The 23258-nt window shown below is 41.6% G+C and overlaps 1 protein-coding gene across 1 annotated transcript; it reads right to left on the reverse strand.

Annotated features, from left to right (window-relative positions):
- Nucleotides 1–442: 442 nt before the first annotated feature.
- On the reverse strand, nt 443–21706 carry strc1 (stereocilin 1). Its single transcript, XM_037095387.1, has 28 exons — nt 20998–21706; nt 20868–20892; nt 19005–20352; nt 17531–18361; nt 16189–16254; nt 15467–15577; nt 15186–15340; nt 13455–13641; nt 12488–12603; nt 11918–12047; nt 11630–11812; nt 11112–11150; nt 10856–11026; nt 10210–10347; nt 9590–9651; nt 9352–9487; nt 9163–9251; nt 8849–8978; nt 8563–8759; nt 7877–7967; nt 7414–7585; nt 6336–6511; nt 6066–6221; nt 5375–5517; nt 5114–5262; nt 4869–4966; nt 4589–4739; nt 443–2473 (listed from the first exon to the last, which is right to left on the reverse strand). The coding sequence occupies exons 1-28, from the start codon at nt 21704–21706 to the stop codon at nt 2364–2366; spliced, it is 6069 nt and encodes a 2022-aa protein (XP_036951282.1). The 3' UTR covers nt 443–2363.
- Nucleotides 21707–23258: the final 1552 nt, after the last annotated feature.

Here is a 23258-nt window from a genome sequence, read left to right on the forward strand (position 1 = left end):
CCAGGAAGTGTGCATATAAACCCATGAGAAAGTCTTAAAAATTAAATTACATGAATTGCATTATTTATTTATTTTTTTACTATCTTTTAATTAATTGTATTAATTCATGCTCCTCTGTCGAAAGGCCATAATTCTGATTTTACTAATATTTAAAGGGCCACTGTGTATTTTGGGGGGTCAACCTATGAACAAACTCTCTTTGTGAGATCAATGAGAGAACACCATTAAAAAAAACATGATTAAAAAAAAAAGAAAAGAAGTTGGCCTTAAAGTGGTAATCTTGGAGGTTTCTGGAAGGGCAATTGCAGGTGTATTTTTGGACCTCATTGCTTCGTAGAGATCCGGTGTCGCCTGTGTGACTTCAGTCAGTTGGCAGCTTGAAGGCAAAAGGGAAAGATGTCCTCTGAGACGGCAGTTTATAACATGTGCTATTTACTGCTATAAAAGTAACATCATGTTATTTATCCGTTGTCTAACGTGAGGCTCACTTATACCGGTCATTATGATGCGAACCACCTGCTCTCTCTGGCTGACCAACCACTGCTGGGTGAACTTGTCGCTAATTGTGCGCCGCTTGTGATATTTTCCGGGAACGTGGCCACCGACACCCAGTGTACATCTTTGGTATCACAGCAAATGCAAAGGGCTTTCATCAGTGGGCCAAGGGCTCAGTCACCACTGTTTCACCTCATCCTGCGATAGATCGTGACTTAACAGATATTTAATTACATGAAAAACTTCAAGATTATTACTTTAAAGGACGGCACAATCTCATACTGTTTTACTTTGTTTATATATGGCGGACCTTGCCACATTTGTAGCTTCAGTGTTCTGAAGACCTTATTTTCCTCTGAGAACAGCTCATTTATTCAGACATGGAAGAAATACATATTTCTGAGTTTGTATTGTTACCTCATGGTAAAATTCTAGGTTTAAAATTCTTCTCCAAAAAACTATATATTGTCCCTTTAAATCTACCACTGAACCTAATACTGTCTCTTTTCTCTATACTTTCACTTGCCTGTAGTAGTTTGTAGACCTCCAGTGATGGAATGTAACTAAGTAGCCTAAATTTACTGAAGTATCCTCCTGTAGACCTACATATGTAAAACATTTTGAGGTATTTGTACTTTACTAGACATTTCCCACTGTTCCAGTTCACTCTACTGTTTGGAAGCAAATTTCTTCTACTCTTATTGGACAACTGTGGTCACTAGTTACTTTTCAAATTGCATGCTACATCAGAGCCAAAGCAGTGCATTGTTAAATACATGTATCTTATTATTTATTGGATTAAAAAAAATGACCATGAAAATGCTGAATATCAGATCTGATAATCAACCAGGCCATTAATTGACCAAACCTAATAAGTTATATTATACATTACAAACTATAATTTCATATGTAAGGTATAAACAAGATCTGAGGATTTTTTTTTTTTGCAATCCAAATAAATGTAAGTACATTTAAATATACATAGTTTCTTAACATCTTGATGAAAAGTACTCATTTATCTTGTCTTTATATCTTTCTATTCTTCTAAGGTATCCTATTGAACAACATTTAAATGCAGATGTGATGTACTGACAATAACTATGATAAGATAGTTTTAAACAATTCCACTGTACTAAAGTAAAAACATAAATAAGCGGTCAATCAGAGGCAGATTGGTTCACTTTAATAAGTTAAACTATATTTATCACACCAGAGAGTGTGCACAACAATACAAAACTCACAGCAAAAATAGTAGAAGTTGAGCATTATATACTTATTATCTAACCAAGACATACAGTATAAATGTAGCAAACATTACAGCTCTAACTCTGACAAAAATATGATATCATCTCACAAAAATAAATCACTTTGTAGGTTTGCAACACTATGCAGCAGTAACAGCAGTATAATAACGATATTAAAAAGAGAGAGAGAGAGAGAGAGAGAGAGAGAGAGAGAGAGAGAGAGAAGCTTTTAAGTGTTTGGGTTGATTTGCTGGGTATGGCGTCACGTCCCTGAGAAGGATATATTGGGACAGCAGAGGGGTTTATCAAAAAATAAAACAAATAATCCAAGTATAATGAATATAATTCTGTTGGTGTTGGTTAGAGTGGTGGATACAATATATGTCGATACTGTGCTGTTTTTCTCTTTTCTGAATTAAACTTTATATTTGGTTCCTCCAGTGCTGAACGTTGTCAAAGTGATTGTTGCACAAAATAAATTACAATGTCATTAAATACAGTATATCGAAATCCTGAAGTGCTGCTTATTTCAAAAGAGGTATGATATTGCACAGATAAATCAGAGATTATCTTTGTTACGTGGGCGCAGGGAGGTGTCTCCTGCTCCAGCAGGGGTGAGTAGGGTCATGTGCCGGGGCAGATCAAATCAGGGCAGGGCAGGACGATCAGCAACATCAGCAGTCCCAGGAAGAGACACAGCGGACTGTGGCTCAGGGCCAACCCCAGTGACCTCCCTACAGGAGCACAGTGAAGCCAATTCAAATGAAGAGCCATGCAGAATGTGATCCCTCTGAAATATCTGTTTTGTTGTATCATTACAAAAAAACCCCTGTAAGACAATGTATTTCATTGCACTTTCTGTAGTTGTTTAGTAGTGCTATTACAACAGTGTTTCAGAGCCATAAAAGATATAAATCTCTCAAGTGAACTGTGTCTGTTTATCTTTATAAATACTGCACATATAAGACATTCAAAATCACCCTCAAGATAAGTATTCAAGGATTGCTGTAACTTTTACAAAGGCAATGTTTCCACAAATCTAGTTTATGAAGCAGATATATGTAACTGTGGTTTAGTAAACGTCCCAATTGTGTGTCATAATGTGTCCCAGTTCCAAACTACAGACTACTCAAACCAGGGTTTATGTTTATAAAATGCATTCACACTTATGGTTTGGTGACAGATTATTATAATAATGATAAAGGGCAGAAAACACTTTTCCACAGCTTTCACCAGGACAGTCTCACTCTTGAACAAGCAAAAACTTTGATACAAATTACACACAGGGGATTTGAAGGTGTAAGAATACAGCCAGAACTCAAAGGCAGATCCAAAAACACAGGGGTAGCATATCACCAAATATCTTACAACTGCTGCTCTTTGTCAGCTATCCCTGGCAGTAGCTAGCTACTGTTAGCTATTTAGCTCATGGCGCAGCTGTGGGGCCAGCAGCTCTAAAGTTTGTCTGGACTGGGACCTCAGATAAAAGGGGGTCACCAAGGGCAATGGGGTCTAGCTAAACTAGATTTGGCAGCCTGATGTGTGTGTATGTGTGTGTGTGTGTGTGTGTGTGTGTGTGTGTGTGTGTGTGTGTGTGTGTGTGTGTACACTGCTAGACAAAACTGGAACACAGCAAGTATGGAGGTGATTTACAGCAGTTCTGACTGTAACTATGACATCAGGGATGACAAGACATGACAGACAGGTACTGGAGAGGCTTGTGAAAACGTTGGGACGAGCTGGAGTATTTTCACAGCTTACTCTTACCAAGACTGTGTTGGTGAATTTATTTAGTTTATGTCAAGTCTGACGTATTTTAAGATGAGTAAACAAGGCAGTTTAGTTAATATTAGTTAAATACAAGAGAGAAACTTGAATTCAGAAAGTGTATGGATGTGTTTTTCTGCATATATCTCCCAGTTGAAACGACAGGGACAGCTGACTCTCTTGCCAGCACAGCGTGGTATAATCAGACAGGATGGTTTTGTGGCTAGCAGGTTAGCATGCTAACGTCACATAGTTTTACCCATAGATGTCTTTGACATAACGTTAACACTCTTGTAGTGCAAATGTTAGTTCATTTCTTTAAAGTTTTAGACTCAAATTCTGGCCATTTCTTACAAATCACTCATTTAAGTGCGCTCATAGATGATCATATGATCATGTCTATGATTTATTAATTAGCTCGATTTTTGAGTATGCTGATGCAGAAGAAGGACAAGGAGCTACTTACAGCTGGGAAAAATTAAAACAAATTGCAGATGATTGTGGAACAGCTCCAGGATGATCTCAGACAAGAGAACAATAAAGAATAAATAAAAGAGAGAATTACATTTTTGGAAATACAATTAGCACATTTTCTTTTTACAGATATTTTGGCAATAGTTTTCTAAATTTGGAATCTAAGCATATGAACTATATTATGAATATTATATTATATTATACATACTGAAGTGTACAATATTAGTATGGAATTGGGACACAACTTCCCCATATACCCCCTATGTAAACCTAACTATGTGTTAACAAGAAAAAATAAGAGTCGCTACCAAAAAAACAAAACATTTTTCTTGATTCTGGCGGCCCCTGTGGATAAAATCAGAACTGTTTAACATCTAGGTTAGCCTACACATAGCTTAAAACTATCAGATTTAGTTGCTCTGTAACAGTCATTTAATTTAGAGGGCCAACATATAAAGAAAATCCCCTGTAATGTTAGGATTTAGCGCTAAAGTGATGGTTTCGTCTGTTTATGTGAGCCTTCACGAAGCATTAGTATTAAATTAGATTTACAATTTCCTTACAATTATCAGTGGAAAATAAGTGTTTAGAAGACTTCAGGGGTTCACCTCTAAAATCTGCCAGCCTGTCCTCCCAGGGTGTCAGCACCATCGCCAGCGCTCTCCTCTGAAGTTCAGTCATAGCAGCGAGCTGTGCCTTAGTCACTGCTGCAGCCTGCTCATAGGAGAACATACTGATCTGTCTCTGGTGAAACACCACCTGGAGGAAGTGACACAACACACAGATATGGGGACAGACAAGATAAGATACAGGGTTGTCAAGAGCAATAAAACCACTAAAATCAGACTCATAGGAGCTTATGTAAATGTGAAATAAAAACAGTCTTACGGCAAATTTATCAGGTGGTATCATTGAGATAGCCTCAGGTGTGATTCCTTCAATTTGTGCTTTAACCAAGGCGGACATAGCCATGTCTGGGAGACCAGCTGAAGGTGGTGAGCACACACAACATTTGACTGAATGAGTGGCATCATGAAATTTAATACAGCTGTCGAAAATGGTACAAAATTTAAATCTGTTGCTGATTATAGATGTGAAAATCTTGAAAACTGGCCGAGGACAATGCACAATACCTGCCAGAACTCCGATCTCAATGAAAACATCAGTTCCCCATGAACTTATGGGTCCAAAAGCAAGACTGTGGGTCAGAAGTTCAACAAGCACCAGCAGCTGCTCCTCTGAGCAGGACAGCCTCAGCTGACCCAGCCAGAGCACCGCCTTACTGCAGCCACCAGGGAGAGACACAGCACCAAGGGTGGAGGACACAGAATTACTCAAGTGTCAACCGTCTGGGAACAGATAGACAGCATAAAGACGTGTTTTCATCTGCTCACCTGAACTCTACGGCATTGAACAAACGAATCTCCGTGGTTTTAGCTCCACAGACGATGTGTCCCATCGCCTCCAGCATGCTGGAGTCGAACTGGCTCACACTCAGCTTGGTGGAGTTTAATATGGTGGTGAACAGGGCGGCCAGCTGGGGAGAAAACAAGAGTTATGAGTTAAGACGTAACTTCTTTTGTCTTGTCTTTTTACAACCTGTTCTAATTTAGCTCATTTTTTTCTATTTTGCACTTACTAAAGTTCTGGTGTTTATTTTGATGCCTTCCTACATTTTTTATTGTCTTTTAAATACTGTTAATGTAATATAATGCCCCTCGAAAGAACTTTGAGTTGCGTTGTGTGAAGCTATACTGTGTCATATTATATGATAGCATAGCAGTATGACTCATTAATTTACTGACATGACATATCAAACAGGTGTGATATAAAACAAGTGTATGCGGGTCTTACTGATTAGCTATTACTTTATCAATTGAGAAACAACAAGGAAACGGCTGAAACAGACGTGCCCGGCGATAATGTTCTGATTACTAGAACATCTAACATCTAATTAAGATGTTTTTACATTCTAAGTGAAAAATGTCAGCTTTTGGCTTTGGCTCAGTTTTGACCAAATATGTGCAGCAGGTGATGTTGTTAGTGGATTAAACATACACAGCATACTGTGGCTGAAGCAGTTACCTGTCTGTTGCTCCAGGAACTCACAGAACCCAGAGCAGCAACACTCCTCCGCTCAGTCAGTCGGAGGCTGCTCAGCTCCTCTAGTGACAGCTGTGTGGCTATTCCACCCAGCTGAGAGATCACAGACTGGGAGAAGGACGAGACAGGACCATATATCTTGACACGTTAATCCAGAGGGACCCAGGAAAGATAGAGCAGACGCACAGTGTCAAGACCTGGACTGAGGGGGAAAATAAACACATGGGGTTGTTAAATGCTCAGAAATCTCACCTGTTTGACTCTGCTGAGCACCTGGCTGCGTTGGTAGGAAGCGAAGAACGGGTCACGACCCATCAGCTCGAGACAGTTGGTGAAGGCGGATGAGGACATGCTTGTCAGACTGCTGGAGGTCCAGGCTGAGGGAGCTGTTGTATGTAGAATCTCACAGGTGGGAATCATCGGAGTTGCTGGCAAGGACATCAACACAAATGTCTTAACATACAAATGAAGGAATGAGAGAGGTGTAAAGCATCGAACATTGACAGCTTCTAATGTAAATAAAAATATTTATGTTTGTCTCACATTTTATTTGAATCATGTTGATGTGATTCTGTACGTTAAAGGAATACTTGGACATTGGACATGGAGCATCCTGAAAAATCACAACTTGTTTTTACCCTCAGTTTTGGCACGGATAAATCGAAAAGGCTATAATATGTTGATAAGTGAGCTTCACGGGTGCTGTCATTTTTTGATGGGGTGAGCCAGGTAAGCTGTTTCCCACTGATGCTGGTCTTTGTGCTGGGCTGAATCTTGGGGACCCCAAAAAACAGGGAAGATTTTGAAACCATAGCAGGGCTCTGGGAGTCCTCTGGAAATATTTGGGTTTCAGAGGCCATGTGCCCTTCATTCTGGTGACTGTTAAAGAAGTACACTGCAACAGCATTGCAATAGATTTAGTTCTACTTTTAATTCTCAGGAAAGACCGCAGAATAATTCACCCCTCTGGGACAGAAACAGAGACAGAGAAAAAGAAACAGACTGCGATGACTAAAGGGATAAAAAGTGTGAAAATGGATCATAAAACAGTAAAATTACAGGAGAATTGTGACCCAGGGAGGAAACCAGGAGAAGGCAATGAAAACTGGGAGTCTCACAGGAAAATAAGGGGGGTTGGCACGTGTGCTCTTGGCTGTAGACTTGCAACACAACTAATATGCATACTTCCCAAAATATCAGTCCATTACTGTGATGACAAACTGTTTATGTTCTTAAAGGTTCTCCTGTTTTTCCCCTGAATGTCAAACTCTTCCTTTGCAGAGAGCCAGTGGGGGTGCTGCAGAGATATTAGGAACAAAGCGCTGCTCACGTGATGTGGGATGTATTTTGAGGAAGCCCAGGAAAAACTGAAGAACAAACTGCTGCTTCTCAAAAATCCTCCTCCTCTCGCTCTCGTCCGAGCAGTGGATCCCCACATCCCCACGCTCCCACCGTCGCTGGCTAATAAACAACTTCTCTATACGGCCCACAGTCATCAGCGCCTGTGGAACATGAACATGCTCATGTAGAGACACTAATACACACACACACACACGGTTTACTGGAAAACAAGACCTTCACCACCGGATCCGTGACACCTGCTGGAGATGTGACACCTGAAGGATTTATTTACAGCCTTTGTTGGCCTAACCTGTCGTGGCATCAGGTAACAATCCCAACACCTCACTGTGAATTTCTAGAATCTGTTGCAGCTCCAAGTTTAACGTGTTTAACCGGAGAAGCAATTAAGATACAACAAAGAACAGATAAAACACAGCAGTAAACCGACTGACCAGGGAGATCTCCTGCAGTCTGTTGTTAGGCAGGAAGAAGAGGAAGCGGTCCACCTGGCTCAGTGTTGTCTGGTTCCAGTTCTTGACCGGGCTGTGAGGAAACACAAGAACACTTCATCATCTTTCCACGCGTTTCCTGCTGTGTGGATACCTGGTACGCAAAGAGCTTTTGTCTGATGAAACCTCTCCTTTAAATATTTTGTTTATAATTGTCATGTTTTCCCACGTACAGATAGGCTGAGGAAATCCCACAACCACACTTTTACTCAGATGTGAAACGTGTCATTTGGTGGCAGATTTTCTCCGAGAGAGAATGTGAAATAAGTTGAATTGCTCAATTCTCATTATAGCAAAACATTATGTACATAGAGAAATGTTCACAACAAACCCACGCCCCTTTAAAGCTATTTTTTGGGGCAAATTATGGTTGAACTACAAATTCATATTCAAAAGTATAAAATTATTTATTTATTTTATTTTATTCATTTGTATTTATTATATATTATTTCATTATTTTCATTATGTGCATTTATTATTATTTAGATTGTATGCCTTTAACTTAACTTTTCCTACTATTAATCAGACTCATATCAAGCATATGTGATTGCATAATTGATGGAGCGTCAGAATAATGGATCTTATCGGCCACAGTGGTTAAAGCCTTCATCTTGAGGTAGTCATGTTACCCGAAGACAGCAGGTTCTTCTAGGATGCGAGCCACGATGTCCATCTTCGTGCTGCTGTAGCAGAGCCCCCGCAGGAAGTCCAGGTTGTTGATGAAGAAGCGGCGGTCCAGCTGAATGAAAACCTCATCCACCACAAACGGCGCCATCATGCCCAGTGAGCGAAACTCCTCCTCGGTGAACACCCCTGTATACATACCCTGCAGAGAGAGAGGATCCACAAAACCGACATGACAACTCTCCTTTTTTAACTTTTTATGATAGGCAACACAGCGTCGCTCTAACTCACCATCCTCTGCACCATTTTGTCCACCAGCAGCTCCTGTTTTGTTCTGGACAGCATGAGAAACTGGTCCGAAATGATTACCTTCCTCAGAGTGTTCATCGTATCTGTTGGAAACTTCTTAATGGTGCTCACCCTGCAGGAGACCACAAGGACACACGGGAACAATGAATTTATGTTGCGATATGTTTCACTATTATAGATCCATCTTATCTTTCATAAGAAAAGAACGTAGAAAATCAGTGACAAACAGTTCTTCTCTACTCATAATGAAATTACATCTTCCCTCATAGTGGAGTAACGACCAACTTCTGACTTACGGCATGGAGAGGGCGATCTCAGCCCCGAGATCTTTGAGCAGGTCAGGGAAGAACTCAAACTGATACAGCTCCTCGATCACACAGTTTTTCTGTCCGGAAGAACAAAGACACGTGACAAAAGCCATACGGGCTGACACATATCACTCAGCGTTACAGATGGCAGAACGGCTTTGATTTAAAACAGTTTACCAGTGAGGTGTGAAGAGGACGAGGCTGCTGTCTGAGGAAGGCCACGATTCTTCTCACTGAGGAAAGCGATGAGTCTGCCCGAAGACGTTCCTGCAACACTTGGCAGCTCATGCCCTGACCAACAGTTCCCAGACTCCTGATTTACAGGAAGAGAGCAGTGTCAGTACAAGCACATAGAAAGAAAAGAAGAAAGAGAAAAAAACATGACAAATTCATTGCAGACATGTGCTGTACTTACAGAAAATCTTGGGTGATTAAGTTTGGTTTAGCATCAAGAACCTCTTTGAAAATTGCTTTAGCCTGGAGAGGAACAATGTGAAAAGGTTGTGTCATGTGTTTGCTGTAACATGGTGGTTTACGCAGGTTCTTCTGTGATCAGAGACGAGGGCAATCTGATACGAGGATTTTTTTTTTTTTTTTTTTTGTCCATTCACAGTGTCAGCGATGATGACGCCTCTGCTTTTGCTTCCCCCGCTCAATAATTTAGCAGTTAATCAAGACACTGTCATACAAACCTTCTCATGATGAACAGAGGAAGCATCTTTAATCAGAGGAAGTACAAAGAGACTATGACATGGAGTAAAAGTCACGACTCTCAGGGTTTGTGAACCGATTAAAAGACTTGATGGCATAGTCCAAAATTACATTTTTATTTTAGTCTCTGCTACTCTGTATATTTACACTCATCCTCTTCCTTGCTGACATCACTAACTTTTCATAATCGTGACCAATGAAGCAACATTTTGTAGAAACTGGGATATTGTGCGATTTGGTGCCCCCCACAGTTTCTGAGTGCAACACCACTGTCACCATCAACACAAATCTCAGGTCTGGAGGAAGGTCTGCGTGACGCTTTACCTGCTGAGTGTTCCAGGGTTTCGTAAATGCAGCAGTGATGTTCACAAGCGGACGAGTCCTGGGCTTGACGCTGAGCAGAGGTGTGCAGTAGAGCAAAGGCTCCACTTCATCCAGCCAGCCAACCACTTCTGGGAAGCCCTGGTCAGAACGGAGGGAAGACAACACAAGGACAAATCCTGCAGCTGTCAACTACAGATGAAAAAACCCACATAACTGATAAGAAAATGTCAGAAACATAATTCTTTTAACTCTGAAGTGGCAATTATTCAGTTAAATTCTGCATTTACTACAGCTTCAACGATTGATTTAGAGAAAATTAATTGACAATTATTTTGAAAATGAATTAATCTTTTTCATCTTTTTTCAAGCATAAGTGTCCTACTTTTGCTTCTGTCCTTTGTAATTTATGATTGTAAATGGAGAGTTTTGGGGTTTTGGTCTGAAGGGACAAAAGAAGCCATCTGATGCTGACATTTTGGGCTCTGGGAAATTGAGTATTGGATTTGTGGACACAGGAAGCAATTGTCCATTTGTTTGGGAACACAAGCACAAGTTTAAAATGGCACATTTGTATCCATGTACACCAATTCTAAAGATTACATTTTGATTTATCGACAAATCCGCTGTCAGTGTGTGTGTGTTGTACCCATAATTTGGTGGAGACAGCGTTGGCTTGTGGCGAGCAGTGGCTAGGCATGTGTTGGGCCATGGCAGGCAGGGACGACAGCAGCCTGTCAGAGGTCAGCGACAACAAGGTCTCCGTCTTCATTCCCACTATGAGGGGGCCGAGCTCCTGCAGCTGGCCTGGAGCGGTCAGCTGGGCGGAGGGGAAGAAGGTGTGAGTGTGCAGAGAGCGATCTCCATACTGAATTCACTGTGCGGGGAGTTTACAAAAGACTCACAGAGTTAATCGAGGACATCTTGTCGACAATCACGGCGGCCTGAAAAACACACGGCAAAGGGATAACAAACAAAGTGTTGATTCTGACTGATACACAACATTTTTGCCAAAATAGACCTGAAAAACAACCACAGGCCTGAAGAAATGAATTCTCCCGAGACTCTGAGTGACACAGAATGATAGCAGGATGACAGCTGTGAGGCTGAGGTGAAAGTAAAAGGCTGCAGTTTAGATGATAGCTCAAGACCCTCATGAGCCATCTCACCTCAGGGGTCAATGTGCTGAGGAACGACTGCCTGTCAGCTGTTCCTCAGGCCCACAAGCACCATCTGCCAGGAAACCCAACCATGTCCAACAAAATAGGTGCTTATGCAGTGAAAGGGACCGACTAAACATCCCTCACTCATTTATTTTGCTCACTCACTTGTGAAAAAAAAAACTGTGTGTGTTGAATAACAGCTGTAGATGATTTCTACTACGTCTTCCACTGAAAATGACAGGTGGAGTTAGCTCCTCTACCTGTGCAGGGCTGAATGAAACAGAGCTGAGCGCCGGGAGGGCATCGAGCAGCTGCGATGGCGTGAGATCCTGCAGGAAAGGCACACCCAGCGCAGGCAGGAGGGGGGCGAACTCTGCCAGGCGACCAGGACTGAGCGAGGAGGGGATCTTCAACTCTGTGTTGTTCAGTAGCAAACTGGAAAACTGGACAAAAAGTTCACAACAAGCACAGAGACAGCATAAATATATTGTAAATGCTCCTTCAATGTGAAAGCACACAGTGAAGAAACCACATGTTTCTGCTCCTACCAGACTGCTGGGCAGACTCAGTCCCTCTCGTGTGCAGTTCATGACGATGTCCCTGATGACTCTGAACGCCTCGGTGTCTTTGTACACGAGCAGGTCCTCTGGGTCTGCCAGGCACGAGATAGCACCCAGCCTACAATTAAAAACACTGATGTAACAACATGTAACAAGATTTCTTTGCAAAAAAACAAAAAACAAAAAAAACAAAAACCCTATATTTAATAAATAAAGCAAAATACAAAGCCATTCCACTGGTACACTGGTACATTTCACAGTAACCTCTTCAGTAGATGTTGCTGCTGGATCTCTAGATTCAACACTTATATAAGAATTTAAGTTTAAAACCTTCAGAAATTAACTAAAAACTAAAAAAAATATTTAATTCTATTCATAATTTTAATGTATTTTTTCCTATAATTTGGTCACAGAGAATTAGGAAGTTAAGAATTGATAATATTGTGTAGTATAATGTATATTACACAGCACAATATCTTATACATTCAAGTAACTTCATAGCAAATGTGCAAATGAAGCAACATACAAATACAAATGGCCTCCACAGCCATCCCTAACCTGGTAAAGTCCTGAGCCGTCAGGTTTCTGTAGATGCCGATGACGCTGTGAGCGATGAACTCCTGCTTGAGAGAAGTGAGGGTGTTTCTCTGCAACACATCCAGCCCGTCCAACAGCTGTGGAGAATATGAATGACAGAATACGGCAATGATAACATTTCTGTCAGCAGATGTTTTTTTTAAATGTGAGCGCTATCAAATGAATGTGGCAACAACATGCTCAACAATATTCACCAGTATTCCCAAGATATGATAGAAGAGACAGTGCATCTGTGTTCACCCCCACCAGGATCATGAACTCATGCGTGGGAAAAGAAAATGGATATTTGCCCTCCTGTGAGGTTAGCATTCAACATTTACTGACGCAGGTCGGACAGAGAGGAAACCTTTGAAGGGACAGTTTGACCTTTTGGTGAATATACTTATGCACTTCCTTGTAGAGAATCAAAAAAAAAAAAAGATTAATACCACTCTTATGTCTATACGTTGAATATGAAGCTACTCCCCAACAGCTGGTTAGCTCAGCTTAGTGCAAAGACTGGAAACAGGGGGAAACAACTAGCCTGGATATGATCAAAGGTAAATGTAAAAAAACAACAACAAAAAAAGAAAACCTCTAAAGCTCATGATATACAATATAATAATACAACCTTGTCTATCTACTTCTTACAAAAGCAAAAGTGTAAAAACAGCTGTTTTTTTTTTTGTTTTTTTTAAACTCGTGGCTGAGCGCTGAAAGGTCGGTGACCCCTTCATCTTCAAGTCATCCTTAATTCATGTGCTCCTATCTTTTCTCATTGAACATTAGCTACACACACTGGTGGTGACAGAGAAAGAAGAGGCTGTCTGTGCTTTCAGTTGACCAGTATGTGACGAGTCGCTCCGCTGTGCCCGGCGGCTAATCGAACTGACAGAGTGCTGGCTTCTCGGGTTTCGCGGCCAGGTGTCAGAGCTCAGAGGGCTGTTACCTGAGCAGGTGAGAGGTGCTGGAAGTTGTGGAAGGGCAGGTAGGCAATCAGGTTTCCAGTGTCCCTTATGAGTGATTGATGACCTCTGATGATGTCGGACGGGGGCAGAGCTTTGCTGAACCACGAGCCGAACGCCTGCCGCTGGTCCAGAGTCATGTGCCGCAAGTTTCTGTTGATGGTGTCCCTCCTAGCAAAAATGTAAAATAAAAAATAAAATAACTAAAATTTGTTTTGTAAGGTACTGGAACTGCTGCTTTGTAACAAATAGTTAAATATTTGCTTTGAAAGAATTAACATCGTGGGAGATTTGGGGAAATCTAAACCAGGTACAAATAATAAAAGAATTGTTTGACATTTTAAGTTCACTAATCAGCATGTTATATCTTTTTTGTATAATCCTTAAAAAACCTAAATGTGAAGATGACAGTATGTGGTTTTTACCAGGGGTTACGTACGGGACTGCTGTGAACTTGTGGACAGAAACAGTATCTGTTTCCCTCTAATTCCAGTCTCAGTGCTAAGCTAAGCTGATGGCCAGGTGGCTCCAACATCGGTCCAGTAATTCACCTTGTTGACCTCCTGAAATCACATTCTTCATATACTGCACATCCCATGGTCTACTTACATGGTTTGTTTTGTAACTGTAAGCTGTGTACCATGTGAGATGTTATTGCTCTATTCTATACATGTGAAATCTATTACATGTTCTGTTCGTTCTGTGAGAGGGCTCCCTCCTCTGTGACTCCACTTGATGTTCTTCGTTGGTTTTATTTTGCCCTGCTACGGGAACTTGTGGGGAGTTTTCCTGACTCGGATATAGGGTTTAAAGAGAGAGGGTGTTCCTCACTGTACAGATTGTAAAGCCCGCTGAGGCAATGTGATTTGTGATTTCTGTGCTTTATAAATAAATGTGACCTGCCTTGTTACAAATTCTTCCTTTGAAGAACACCATTTAGCACTGGTGGGAGGTTGTTCTAGTCATTGTTATTCTACCTATCTCTTGTAGGGTTTTTTGGTACTTTCTGTACTATTTTCCATGTGCACATTGTCTGCAAAAAAAAAAAAAAACTTAAAACACAGACAGTCTTGTGATTATGTTCTGCACTTACTCATTCTTGTTGAATCAACAGCAAACACCTTCACACACGCACATTAGAAGCCCTTTCTAGATTGAAATCTAGTCAGTGAACCAGTTTCCTTTACTCTCCATGTATAATGCATATTCTGGCACTTCAAGGTGCAATGACACATCACTTCTCACAGAAGCCTGACACCTGGACTGTGTTCAGATGGAAACACGATGTGTGTAGAAAAGACAGACTGCATGATTGTGCACAAAACTCTTCGTCGACATGGAACACTTTTAGTCTGAGGTTTAATAGCACCTTTAAACGTGTATCCTAAAAAAGGCACTTTGTAGAGGAAGCTAAAACTCAGATTTTTTTATATTTACAATGTCAAAGAAGTAATAAAAAACACTCAGAAATATATATGTTTCCATTACTGAATAAACAAGCTGTAGTAAAATAGTAGCTGTGTTGTCCTCACAAACTGAAACAGCATCAGTAACTAAAAAGGGCGACATTTAGAAATCAAACACAGTCCTAATCATTCACACACCAGTGCACCAGAGAAATACTTTTGTTCAGTTAACAGACAGAATAATCATTAATACATGTGTTGTGCTCATTAGTAAAGAGTACTGAGTCAACAGAAATGACTGTTACTTACACATTTACATTGTTCTGCAGCGAGGGCAGAGCTTGGATGTCACTTGGTGTGGCCGCAGCCAGCAGAGGAGCCAGCTCCGGGAAGAGACTGCCATCCTTCGCCAGGTGGGTCTGGAACAGCACTGACACCATGGTGGACAGGTACTGTTTGGGCAGCTGGACAACAGAAGCAGACAGCAGGTCTGTGTCAGCAAGGATGCGATCTTGTGTAATGTATGACGGACAAAGTATGCCATGAAGAAAGAAGGGAAAAAAAGGTAAATGTTTCTGATGGATGTTCACCTGCAGACTGTCCTTGTTCCTGCTGTAATACTGAAGGATGAGTCTGACGGTGGTGATGTGAGCTGGACTGAGCACTGACTTCAGGTTGCTCAGCGGTATATTGAAGTACTCCTGGGATGACATGAAGAAATAAATACAAATAAACTAAGACAGTGAAGACAAATAATTTGAGGCTACAGTCGTGCTTTCAGCTGAATGCTAATGTCTGCATGCTAACTTGCTTACGCCGAGCAGGTAGTTAGATTATCTACCTTGCTCATCACTGTACATTCACTTGTTAGCAGTGTGCAAAATGTACTTTTTTGTTCACCACCCAAATGGCTGGTAAATGTTTTACTAGCCAGTCACTTTTTTGCTGGTGAGTGAAGCAGATGTTTCAGCACAAGATGTGGCTATGTTGACTTGTTTTCACATTGTTCAGTACGTACAGTTCATCCACAGGGGAACATGAACGTGTGCACCACATTTCAAGACGATACTTCTAATAGCTGTTTGGAAGTTATACTTGGTCAACATGAATGTGTACCCCAAATTTTGAGCCAATAAATCTGGCAGATGCTAAATATTTCACAATAGTGGGCAATAGTGGTTTTAACAAATGAACACAACTCCCATGATCCCGCTCTTCCTCACAACTTTCTTCAAACTACATCTTTTCTGTTTTCACTGTTTTTACTGAGGGACCCCTGGTGGCAGGAGTTACATGCTGTGGTTTAAGTCACCTTGATGACGAAGAATTCATCGCTGGTCACGTCTCTCGCTGTCTGCATCAAGCTGGTTAAGACTCTCTGCAGAAGAAGCACACACACACAGGGTGGTTAACAGGTGGATTGTGGAATCTGGTCGTCTGTTTTGACACATTATTGTAATTGTCAAATCAAGTGTAAGCCAGTAGAGATTACACAAAGAGGAAGACGTCCATTATGGCGATATCGATGACAGGAGTGTCACCGCACACCAGCTGTAGGCCGGCTGTACCCCCGAGGTCAGTGGCTATACAGTGACACACTGATGGTAACTGATATGGATGAATAATGAGATAAACTGTAAAGTCAATGAATTGTTCTACACAGGAACTGATTGAGCCTGCATGAATAAAAGATGAAGGAGCATCTCTATTCACACGATGCTCTGATTAACCTTCAGAATTACTTTACAAGAATGTGTTAAAATATACTCAGTTGCTCATTTTCACTGGCCGACAGATTCCTGTTCATTCATTTAGTCTAACAGAACATGAGGTTGGAGTGTTTTCTGCTACAGCACATTTACTCAATAACTGTATTCAAGTACAAATTTGAGGCACTGAGTTTTCCATTTCATCCTACTCTGTTATTCTCTACAAAACATTATGCAATAAGATGCATTAGTATACATTAAACTGCCTAATAGTATTATACAAAAAAAAAGTTCAAATCTAAAAACTACTTCCACTTAATAGAGGCGGCTGTAGCTCACAAAATAGAGCGGGTTGTCTAGTAATTGTAAGGTTGGTGGTTCAGCTCCCCGGCTAAATGCTGAAGTATCCACGTGCAGGACGCTAAACCAAATTGCTCCTGATGAGGAGGTTGCAACCTCGCATGACAGATGTATGAATGTGTGTGAAGACCAGAATAGCGTAATAGAAATGCAAGTCCATTTAATTTATCAGTATCACTATCCCTAAATATACATATCTTTACTTATCATTTAGGTACATTTATTTAATAATGATTTTATTTGAAGGATAAGCTGATTCAATGATGAAAACTGAGTTCTTATAAATGCATGCCCTAAATCTGGGTGACGTTTTGTATTCCACAAACCATTTTTTGTAGTTTCACACCAAAACAGTGTTTTTGTTCAAGTCTCCATCTGCAGCTGCAACTCTGTTTTGCTGTGAAGCTCCAGAATTAAGCGTGACTACATGTGACAGTGACTTTTAATCATTGGGTGAATTTTTCCTTTAAGCCCTGACTTTTAATTGTAATAGTGAGTCAGATTAAAGCAACTAAAAACTTTCTCCTCCACTGATAGTAAGGTACTTTTCATGTAAAACAGTGACTGCACAATCACAGCACCCACCCCAAAGCACTGCAGCAGGACCCTCTTTTTGTCAAAGTTGGTCTCCCTATCGAGATACTGGACGACAGTGGTCAACACACTCAGCCTGATGTTCTCGGTGACGTGCAGCGAGGTGTTCTGGACCTCCTCCAGGGCCAACAGGATCACCACAGTGGTGCTGACCGCCTGCTCCAACACTGTGGTCACAGGTGGAGACAGCAGATCCTCGACCCTGGACCTTAGACTCTCCACCCAGCAGCGCACCATCATCTGCAGGGCCATGTTCTGACTGGCCCCGGGCTGGCAGGCACGGGTGAGGTCAGCTGAGCAGGACCAGTTGAAACGCTTCACCAGGTCTCTGGCCAGGCACGCATCTGGATCTGCAGTGGTGCTGCTGCTGTTGTTGTTAGTAGTGGTGGTGTAGTTGGTGTAGGTGTTACACGTGCTGCCCACCCACTTACTAGATGGCTCCTGGGATAGCAAAAAGAGAAGACCAGCGTTGGGGCAGATAGAGTAGATGAAATTGGTCTGGTCTTGCTCCCAGCAGAGGGTCAGCAGGGCTGCGTCTGGGACAGAGATGGTCCAGCTGGAGTACTGGCACTGCTCAGCAGGGTTGAACCCAGTCAAGCCTCCTCCTTCTCCCTCATCTCCGCCAGGAGATACCCCTGGATCTGAATGGTTGGCACAGTGCTGTATTAACCAGGTGTTGTCCTGATTGGCCAACAGGTTCTGGAGGACGGTATCATTGGTGCAGACTTTGGTGGTAAAGTTAAGTGGGTCATTCTCAGCGCAGAGAGCCAGTTCAGTCATGTCCACGATGATGGGACGGGTCCACTCAGAGTACTTACACACCTAGAGGGCACATGATTGTGAAGACAGGAGCAGAATGTAAAGTTTAACTTGTTTTATGTAACCAAGTTTACCATCAACCCCCTCTAGCGATTCATAGTGCTGCCTGAAGGATTTTGTTGCATATTGTATCCATCATGAGTGGATATTGGTGACTGCATGATGAAAACTTAACAGTTATCTTACAGTGTGCATTTGCTTATATACAGTTTTGAATTCTTAGTGTGTAATACATATATTTACATTTTTTAAAAGTATGGAGGACTGAAACTGCTCAAATTATCACCAAAAATCAATTAATAATACTAATTTGTATAATGTGACAGAAATTGACATGTCTGTTTTAATTTGCTTCTAGTTGCTTTCTCATTTTAATGTATTTATTTTAATTTATACATTTATTTCTGGACACTTTACGTTTTGCATTTCATAAAATAATACATAAATAAAAAGAGAAATAAATACATGGGCTGACTAAAACAGAAAAATCAATGAATGTCTTCATTTAATTTTAGTTTTGTTTGTGGTGCATTTATTGAGCCACTATTTCTTTATCTATTTTTTATTTTGGCAGTTTCTGTTTTCCATATACATGTTGATAAGACCTTGGATGCACAAATCAATGTCATCCAGGTAAAATGCTCACCTGAGGTAACATGGCTGTTTCCTCTATTTCTTTAATGTCCGTGCAGACTGACGTCAGCCATTTGTTTTGAGGGTCTTGCAACAGTTTTTCAAACACAGACGCTTTGCAGCAGACGTTCTTCTGGAACGCGAGCTGATCGGACTGCCAGCAGAGGCCGATCACTGAACTGTCCACCTGCCGTTCCCCCCACGTGTGGTAGTCACACCAGTCTGTGATGCTGAAGGGCTGCGTGGGCTCAGAGGGCAAGAGGCTGAGAGAGGAGTTGCAGTGATTGTCGAGCCAGGCGTTTGCCTGGTTACCCAGCAGAGCATTCAGAAAGGTTTTGTTAGAACAAACCTCTTGAGTGAAACCGCTGTTATCGAGGCGGACGCACTGAGTCAAAACGTCCGTGGTGATCTGTGTCACGTCGTGCCACTCTGAGTAACGACAAGACTCTAACATAGATGAGTCCATGTCGGGGAGTGGTGCTGGAGGGGGAAAGACTGTGCAGTTAGGCATGAACCTCAAATTTTCAGGGTTGGAGAATAAAAGAATGAAGAATCCAGTGTGCTCACAGATGAGCTTGTTCAGTCGAGGGCTGTCCAGACTCATGCAGAACTCCAGTAAGGCGGGGTCTACGGGGACTGATGGCTGGTCAATCCACTGCTCATAGATGCAGAACTGGCTCACCATGTAACCAGGGTCTACGGAGGAGTTCCCACAGTATCCATACAGCCAGCTGTTCATCTTATCAGACAGCAGCCTCCTCATCAATAAAGCATTGTTACACACCTGCTTCACAAACTCCTCACGCTCATTGTCGCTGCACAGCGACACGAGGACAGCGTCCACTGCCTGCTCTTCTAACCAGGTGTTGTAATTGCAGGCGAGCTGTTTGAGGTTGGAGGCTTCTCTGGCTGCTCGATGAAGGAGGTTCTCAGAGGGAGGGGGGACGGCCGGGGAAGGATGTGTGAGCCCAACACTGCAGTCGGGTGACCTGCTGAGGAGTGGAGACACCAGTGCTTGAATAACATAACACATGTTGCTCCACACCTGCTCTATCTGGTTCGGGCTGAGGGACTTTAGCGCCTCGCAAAGAGTGTGCACAGACGGTGAGCGCCCGGCTCCTGAACCCATGTTCGCACACAGTGTGTCGTTGAACCTGGCCAGGTTGTTGCGATCACACTTTAGCATGACGTCGTGGTCGTTATCAGTGTCCTCCGAGAGGCTGCGTTGGAAAGGGATGGTGGGAGTCTGGCACTCCGGCCCCGGATATGTGCACAGAGGCTGTTCAGGTGCCAGGAAGATTTCAAGAAGGATGTCAATGATGGAGGGACCAAAGGACCAGCTCACATTGTGGTTCACCCCCCTAAACAAAACAGACATTTGATCATTATTACAGATTCTCCAATAACATTTTCAAAACATGCGCACAGACAGAGATGATGTTATTAAAGGAGCTTGAGTTTACGGCCGTTGCCATCTCGGTTTTGGGGGGCCAGAAGTGACCATGTTTAGACGAGAGGATGGCTTGATTGAACCTGAGTAAGAACCCGAGGAAAGACCACGATGGCAAGGTAGCCACACCCTAAAGCATGCCCCGTGTTCCTCTAAATGGGACCATAATTCACTAAATGAGCATCACGCTCTGTTGAAGAGGAACTGAAATTGATGATTGAGAGCATAAACTCATTAGTTTATTGAGGTAACAAATCTAGTGAGAAGTAAGGTTGTTTCCTCGTAAGCTTACATACTATGAGACTTGAATTGCAACCACAATCACAGAAACATTGTTCTATAGCGCCACTAGTGGTCAAAGAGTCCACAGAGCAGATTTAATATGTAAAAAAATAAGGGTTTATGTGAATTCAATCAGTGACTTACCACATAATGAGCTGCTTGAGATCTCCTGCAGAACGAGTGGTAAAACAATTTAATTAATATAAAGAATATGTCATAAACTGTGTTTTATACAGGACAGTTTAAAAAAGGGTTAATGAAAAGCCACATTTACCTTGCTCACAGTCCTCTCTTCCATCTAAAGATGGTATTCTGATTCCAAACTGTAAAGCTATTTTGATGTAGTCCATCGGCACTTGGAGGAACGATGCCATGAACTTTGAGACGTACGTCACAGCCGAGTCCACGAGGCGGCTGACGACGTTCAGCAAGTTCCCAGAGAGGGGGAGACTGGACAGTATATTTATGAACATCTCCTGAAGACCACTAAACGCTGCTGACGTTGATTCTCCCGTCCTGAGGTAGGCCCTGAGGAAGCTGCTGGAGTCTCCGTCTCCGTTCAGGGAAGAGCACGTCTGGGATCTCAGGGACGACACAAACATCAGCAGCGGCCGGACCACCTCCAGAGACACGGTCTTTGTCAGTTCTGCCACCAGTCCACAGTCCTGCCTCCCAGACAGAATACAGATGACAGTTCTGGGGAGGTCATCTACAAATCCTTCTCTCAGCAGTGGTTGAAAGAGAGCGTACACGTTACCCATGGCATTGTAATATGCGTGTAAGTCAAAGTCCTCTGCTGGAGTCGAGGCGCTGAAGCTGCGTTTATCCTCACTTCCACCGGACAAAGACTGGATTTGATCAATAACTTTGTGAATGTCTTCCTCCAGCTGTGCGGCCTCATCAGGAGTCTGGTCAGTCTGTCTCTGGATGAACTTAAGTTGTGAATACACTCGCTGGACATCGCATGTGATCCCTGCAGACATCAAGCAAACAAAACAATATGGTGACTCTTCAGAGTTGATCTACTCATTCAAGTCCCAACTTAAACAACGTATCAAGGATTGACCTGAAAAACTGTTTTTCAAATATGACAGAGAAATTGTTGAGTGCAGCTGGCCTATCAAAGATATCTGTATTAGCGTTTATGTCACTGAGGAGTGATGCTGCCAAAAAATCTCATCAAATAAACCAGAATAATACTAAACATAAATTTACCTTTGTATTAGTTTCTCAATTTACCTGCTTTCTCATTTGTTTAACCACTTTGTTTATTCATATATTCGTTTTTACTTTTGTATTATCTTATGAAATGCAAAAAGAAAAGTAAATCAAAATGAATGCGTAAATCAATCAATTAATCAAACAATTAGTAAATTAAATAGAAAAAAAATGTTTATTATTATTATTATTATTATTATTAGTAGTAGTAGTAGTAGTAGTAGTAGTAGTAGTAGTAGTAGTAGTAAATAAAGCAGAAATATAATTTTATGTCTCAATTCATAAATTAGTTGGTTAATATTTACATTCATTAAATAAGTCTCCCATTTTAATGTTTTACCATTTATCTATTCATTTATTTATTCAGTAATATATTTATTTGCAAATTTATATATGCAAAAAGAAATGAGAATACAAAGATAAATACAGACATATATGTAAACTTACAAATGATTCATGAAAAAATAGAGTGGAAAACTGAATAAATAGTGGGATCAGCACAAGTTAAATAAATACAAAAGCAAATTAAAGCAGAAAATGTAATTCATGTCATGATTTTGAGATTCTAATGCATATTATTGATTCACTTCCCAGCAAGTTTATTGTTTCAGTGTACTGAGGACGTTTCAAAGTTTATAGTTGAACTGGAAATTTTGCATATCAAATATCTATCACATAATGTTGCCACGTGACAGACATTATTATGTTGTTAAGGTCATGAGGTCTTTTTAATCACTACTGGCCTAAAAGTTTTCTGAAATCTTGTTATGCACTTACCAAACAGGATGCACATCATGCAGGCAGCTGGCGTGGACCACATTGTCACTGTCCTCGGTCTAAAAACAAGCAGGTAACTGATCCAGATGAAGATTATAATATAAATAGATCCACTTAGTTCTATCCTGTTGATGCAGAGGGGATGTTCGTCTGAGGCAGGAGGAGCAGACTGACAGTAGACTTCATATTTTTGAACCACTCAGTCTTTGCAGAGGGGAAAAAGACCCAAAAAAAAAGAAAAAGAAAAAGAAAAAAACATTCAACAAGCTGTTGCTCGCCCATCAAACTTCATGTGTGCTCTGCAGTTGGAGGTGATGCTCCCTGTGACGTGGCGCTCTGCTCGCTCGGGCTGCAGCCTCCTCGCCTCCACCTGCGTCCACCTGCAACTCTACACCTGCCCTCAAAGCAGCGTAATTAAGGACACCGGTAAAGGAAAAAAAGTAGGTGCGAAATGAGGGCCGTGAAACGCAGAAGGGATTTCGGCAACAAGCCCCACTGCCTGTGCTGAATTATTGACGGAGTGTGTTGATTAAGTGAAAC

The sequence above is a fragment of the Acanthopagrus latus genome, chromosome 4 (genome assembly GCF_904848185.1).
Source record: "Acanthopagrus latus isolate v.2019 chromosome 4, fAcaLat1.1, whole genome shotgun sequence".
In the NCBI taxonomy this organism is placed as follows: domain Eukaryota; kingdom Metazoa; phylum Chordata; class Actinopteri; order Spariformes; family Sparidae; genus Acanthopagrus; species Acanthopagrus latus.

Coding starts and splice junctions, on each gene's coding strand:
- strc1 (XM_037095387.1), bottom strand. CDS start 21,706: ATGTCTGCAGGGATCACATGCGATGTCCAGCGAGTGTATTCACAACTT. Junction 16,255..17,530: donor TCCTGCTGCAGTGCTTTGGG/GTGGGTGCTGTG, acceptor CTTCTTCTGCAG/AGAGTCTTAACCAGCTTGAT. Junction 4,967..5,113: donor TGAGATCGGAGTTCTGGCAG/GTATTGTGCATT, acceptor CACCACCTTCAG/CTGGTCTCCCAGACATGGCT.